This window comes from Branchiostoma belcheri, unplaced genomic scaffold, assembly GCF_001625305.1.
Source record: "Branchiostoma belcheri isolate BF01 breed outbred unplaced genomic scaffold, Haploidv18h27 scaffold344, whole genome shotgun sequence".
Lineage (NCBI taxonomy): Eukaryota > Metazoa > Chordata > Leptocardii > Amphioxiformes > Branchiostomatidae > Branchiostoma > Branchiostoma belcheri.
In genome coordinates, this window is record NW_017803959.1 from 27,346 (window position 1) to 33,408 (window position 6,063).

The 6,063-nt window shown below is 39.6% G+C and overlaps 1 protein-coding gene across 2 annotated transcripts in view; it reads left to right on the top strand.

Annotated features, from left to right (window-relative positions):
* LOC109475705 (citrate lyase subunit beta-like) overlaps window positions 1–5,200 on the top strand; it is a 17,864-nt gene extending 12,664 nt beyond the window's left edge. For both annotated transcript variants that reach the window (XM_019776467.1, XM_019776468.1), the window contains exons 2-4: window positions 2,022–2,565; window positions 3,204–3,423; window positions 4,149–5,200. In XM_019776467.1, coding sequence (XP_019632026.1) covers window positions 2,032–2,565; window positions 3,204–3,423; window positions 4,149–4,657 — 1,263 coding nt within the window. In that variant the 5' untranslated portion in view covers window positions 2,022–2,031 and the 3' untranslated portion in view covers window positions 4,658–5,200. The remainder of the gene's footprint in view (window positions 1–2,021; window positions 2,566–3,203; window positions 3,424–4,148) is intronic.
* The last annotated feature ends 863 nt before the right edge of the window (window positions 5,201–6,063 follow it).

Consider the following 6,063-nt stretch of genomic DNA (forward strand, 5'->3'; position numbering starts at 1 on the left):
TGGGTACAAAATCTGAAAAAAATACCTATGCTTTTGTATGGACCTGAGTTAACTGTTTTGACCACATCTCAAATCACCAAAAAATTATTGCAGCTAAAGACCTTCCCATGTCTACCCAAAAAGTATTTCTCTTTTAAATTGTTAACAAAACCTTAAATTGAGGAGATTATTAATGTAAAAATGGCACTCGTACCTCTCGTAGCATAATTATATTGTTAACTTTGAAAGAAGACCAGACAAAGACACGTTTCTAAGGTATGCGTCTTTCCTTAATTTTGAAAAGATTTTTTTTTTTACATTTCGCAACCGTGGGCATGGTTGCCTGGATGGTAGGACTATTAACCCTGCTATGCGTGCCTGCCTTCTAGGCCTTCCACAATGACCAAATTTGTCACGGCTGGGTGTTAACACGTTTATACTAATTCGATTTCGTTCATACCTCTAGTCCTGACAACGTTTTAAACCTCCCATTATTGCGTGTACTACTGTTTGTGGGCTAAGCCACAAAATGATTTCACATTTGGTTGCATAAAATTAAACATTCATTAATTTCTCACGTTACATTCTTGTTGTTGTTGGCATCCACTAACTAGGAAATAATGTAGTTTTGTAAAATTTGTTAGAGTTGCGTCATACAAACGTTGGTAATACGTAGAACAAAAAAAAACGTAGTAGCAGTGTCACAGCGCCCTCTTGCAACTACACCGTATTACTGCAGTGTGCCGGATGCAAACTTTACAGTGTGCCACTTGATGTAGCCCACACATTACAAGTGAAAGGAAATAAACGTTTTTTTTATGAAACCTTTTCGTCTCTAGTAAATATGTGTGAATATATTTGCGGAATACATGCAGTGGTATTGCAGTGTGCCGGATGCACACTTTACAGAGACTACTTGCTGTAGCCTAAACATAACAAGTGGAAGGAAAGAAATTTTTTTTTTTTTATGTAGACCTTTTTGTCCTTTTTGTCTCTAGTAAATATTTGTGAATTGTAATACATGCAGTAGTACTGCAGTGTGCCGGATGCACACTTTACAGGGACCACGTGCACTTGCTGTAGTCTACACAGTACAAGTAAAGGTGGAATAAAAGAAAAGTGGAGAGAAAATTTAAATAAACTCTGGTTTGTCTTCGCTACATTTATAGACACAATAAACCAAACAAGACAAGTTTGAATTTGAGTTGATTTTGAGTTTATTTTAATTGACGATAAGCTTACACAGCAATACTGTTCTCTGACTCAGCTCTATTGTCTTAGATATAAAAAAAAGTACATATGATCATGTCATAGGAAGCTTGTGTTGCTGCACATAGTTAATCAACTTTAAGTTTTAATTTAAAGAAAGTTTGCTTCAATTGACACTGTGTTCCATCATTTAAAATTATCCCCGAAATGTCAGCTTTTTTAAGCTTTCTTGTTTCCATGAATTGGCAATAGTCGCCCTCCCCTAGATAAGATACAATTTACTTAAAAGAATTCTATATAATTGACTTACGATTGAAAAACATTGAAAAACATGTCCTGCTTTGACATTTTCTTACATATCTTGTCTAATTGTAATCGAATAGCTCTTGGCGTTTATCTTTATACATTATATAAAGATGAACGCCAAGAGCTATTCGATACTTTACAATTAGACAAGATATGTAAGAAAATGTCAAAGCAAGACATGTTTAAACACTTGATATCATGCAAGAACGAATGTACGTCCAGTAGACAAACTATGTAATTATGTTTCCAAATGTTTCAAAAAGAGAGAAGAAAGGACAATTAACAGTAGATGATAGGTAGTATATAGTATTGTTGTATTGTATAGATTCTTAGCACTTTGCATTAGAATATAGCGTACCAGTATGAAATGATCATGTTTTTGCATACTGCATACCCTCTTGTGCATTTAGCCCATCTGGGCAAGAACATGCAATAAAGATTCATATCATTGATGCAAATGGCACCGACTTATTTGTATCAACGTTGCCTTGACTTTCGCTGACTTGTCCTCGTCTTGCTTTCCACAGTTGTACCATCATGGCGTTAATTTCAAGATTGATGCGGCAGAATTGTGTCCGAAACATAATGCTGACGGCAACATCGCCTAGCGCCTGGCGGCCCTTGAGCAGAGGACGGTCATCGGTAGCCTCCCCTCTCATGAGGTCTATACTTGTTCTGAAGAATTCTCCCGAAAGTCTTCAACGATTTAGGGAGGCCAGGGCCGACGTCTACGTCCTAGATCTGGAAGACGGGGTACCGAAAGATGAGAAAGAGTCTGCCCTGAAGCTCTACGCTGAGGCGCTGAAGAGCAGGATGTTCCGCGGTCAGACTGTGTACGTGCGGTTCAGTGACATCACGGACGACGTCATCAGAAGGGAGGCCAGCGCCATCTGCCATCCTGACCTGACGGGCTTTATCGCACCCAAAGTCACTTCTCCTAATGACATCAGGAAAGTCGATGAAGTCCTGTCAGAGGTAGAAAAGAAGAAAAACCTGATTGCCGGTCCCTGCAAGATCATGGCCATAGCGGAGACATTGGAAGCAGTTTCGCACGCACCAGACATTGCAAAGGTAATTGCTATGTAACTACCTTCGTAATAAATGGAGGTATGGTTTTTGGTGTCCCTCCCTCTCTCTCTCTCTCTCTCTCTTTCTGTGTATGCGTGTTTGTGGTTCCTCACATTTGTAGTCAGCATAACTTCCGAAAGCTTTTATGGATTGTGATCATGATATTTGGTATGGTGGTAGGTCGTAGAAAGACAAAGGTTAAGGTCAAATATGGGCCTCCTGGTAGCTGAACGTGGTACTGCACCAGAACGTCCGGTTTTTGTATCGTTTGTTTTAAACATGCTATGGTCTTGGATTTTGGTGACAGACAGCTTTTCCTGAAAGAAAAAAGTAGTGCGGGTTTTGTCGCCCTACCAGCTTGTTCTCGAACTGCAGGCGACTTTCTCGCAAAATCTTTTAAACCGGATAAGTGTAGAAAGGAAAAACGTATTTTCGTTATTTGGTGAATTGCATACTTAAGGATAGAATTCTGTGATTATTTCAGTGTTTGTAATACTAGTATCCTTTAGCCTATTTTTTTGGGTTCTACGTCGAGTACTCTTGAATTGCGAATCATTCAACCACACTTGCAGGAATAGCTTACTACAAAGAGTTTGAAGTCTACATTATTGAGAGATTTCAAACACCATGTACCCTTACAGGCATCCCCTCGAATGTCGGCACTTATAAATGGGAGGGCGGACATCGCTGCTGGTTTCCAGAGACCTCCCCTGACCAGTCCCATCGGAAATGCTTTTCAACTCCAGATTCTGCACGCCGCGAAAACGGCCGGAATAGCAGCGATCGACGCCGTGACCTACATCGACAACTTTCCCCGTCTGGAAAGTGACGTTACAAGTGGAAAAACTCTTGGATATGATGGTATTCTGGAAACTTAAAGTACATTTTTTGTGTATGTGTGTGTGTGTGTGTGTGTGTGTGTGTGTGTTTCAATGTATTCTAGCCTTTATCTAAAAAAAAAACACTTTTTTTTTTCAAAATGCAAGATTGATGATCCAAGATGGCGGATAGATTAAATATGCATGACGTCATTCTATGACGTCACTGGTGTTGCTATAAGCAACTTAAGTCTTAGTATGCCCTTCTTATTCTATTATAAAAACCTTTTTTCAGTTACGTTGTAAACCATTGGGTTTTAAGGGAATAGCATATCTATACGGTTTGGGCCAATAAAATCACACTAATGACGTCATAATGACGTCATATTACGTCATAACGACATCAAAATTGTTCTAAAATGTGATAGTACAACATACCGTTCGCGAGTTTTGAGAGGTGGAGCCGAATGAGCCTCTTCCCCCGCCCCACCAAGCCCCCCCCAAAAAAAAAAGCCCGGTCTAGGTCTAGGGTTAACAAAGTTGCAGGTTTTCATGTTGGATTGCAAACACTTTCTAACATTATTAATATCTTGTGTTATATCATGTAATTGTTTAAAATAATTTCACGACATAGATTAAAATTTGGATGGCGGACAACATCATTAGCTGGATATCTTAACTACATCAATGGATGTCTTAATCAATGGAGTATCAAGTATGATTCCACCCATTGATCGATAAGCTTTATGTCTACTTTTCCACACACAGGAATGATTATTGTGCATCCATTGCTGGTGCCTTTTGTAAACCAGCTCTATACCCCTACACGACAAGAGATAGAGTGGGCCGAACAAGTCACGGCAGGAGTAAGGGTCTATCAGCGAACACCCCAGGAGTATCGGGAGTTCATTGGGCCTCCTCATCTTATCGGTGCTACCCACATCCTGGAGACACACAGAAAGATCCAGGCATTGGAATCATCCGTAAGTATAAACGATAGACCGCAGGGTAAATCCAATGAAAATCCGGGCATCGTTATTCCACTAATACGGAAAGGAGGACTCACAGGTAACTCAATCGAAGGAGGAGAATGGACCACAGGAATCGTACCTGTCAACTTGGATTCGTCTTGGCGAGTTGCCTGGGACTCTTCATTTTTCAACGCTCGGAGTGTGAACAGTTCAGACCTGACAGCAAAGAAGATGGACCTTCCGGGAATCCAGCCTCCCTTCCATCTACTTGCGACATTGACGATGTCTTTGTCTGTGGCAAAGTAAATTGATCTTATATTTTTTCCTTGTGATGAGTATAAGTTGGGTGGTTGGATGTCGGTTACTTTAACACATCAATGAAAACTAGGCAGATGCAAAGGGGAAAAGCGCAATTTTCAAAGCACGTAAGCGTTAGATATATAGCATTGCACAGTAACTGTACAATTTTACACCATAGGCAAGCAATAATTCGCATTACTCTTATTTAAGGAGAACAGTTTTTCCATATAGCAATTCATATATTTCCCTATTTTAATTTTTTTTTTCCGCTAATTTGTTTATCAGAAGTAGCTCGATAGAAGAAAGAGTTTAGGTTCAGTCTAGATTTGCTACTATCACGGCACGAAAAACGGTATTTACGGATGCTTAAACTATGCTTAAAGTCAACGTATATTCCGTCTTTACGCATCTATACACGTCTTATACGAGTACGTAAAGATCGACGTTACGTGGTCTTTCAGTAGCTGCGGATGGATCCTTATCACGGCGGTCTGTCACTACGGTATTCTTTCCCATTGCTAGGCGCGTTCTAAAAGGTATCGGATTACAAGACGCTATTTGGGCCGAGTTTGGCCTACCAGTAAAACACCTGAAAATAAACAAAAAGGATTTAATGGTAAATTTCGTCAAATTAAAATGAAATTGTTGCCGTAACACCCTTTCAATATTAGCTGTTTATGTTAAATCATTGATTTTTCAAAATTTCGCTCCGAAAGACGATTTTTTTCGGATTTCCGACCACAAGTCATGTCGTGTTTTTAGGCAAACATCGTTTTAACCTGGCTACGTATATTACCCCAGATTCCCGATTTTTATGTTTTTCGACGACTAGGAATAAGATCAAAAATCGTGTTTTAGGGATTTTTTAATTTCTGATTTTAAGTCTAGTTTTTGTCGACATATTGGTGAAAAAATGATTTTTCTTTACATTTTCGCACTAAATTACCCATAATCAAAATTGAAGCCATTTTTTAAAAATCCCTAAAACACGATTTTCGGGACAACCATAACGGTCATTTTGAGCCGTGAATGGGGTATGCTTGACTTTCCATGCTTGCAGGTTAAAACGAGTTTTGCAGACATGTCATGTCGACCAAAAGTCTGCATTGTGTTATTCATACTGGTGTAAAGAATCATTACAGTATTCAAGGTCACCCAAGGTTACGACAGTAGCTTCGCTACATGTTACATGTCCACAAAAAAATGATAGCGGACATGTACTGTCCAGGAAACTGTTTTTATCTATAGAAAAGTGTTGTTTTTTATCTGTTGCACGGCACGGAGGCAGACAGGCTTGTTTTGCCGCTTTATTGTAAATGACCGCAGGTGACCCCGAAATAGAACGCGGGTTCGATTCAAATTGCCCAGATCGAACACGATCGAACACAGTTCGGGTTCTATGGCATGTGGGA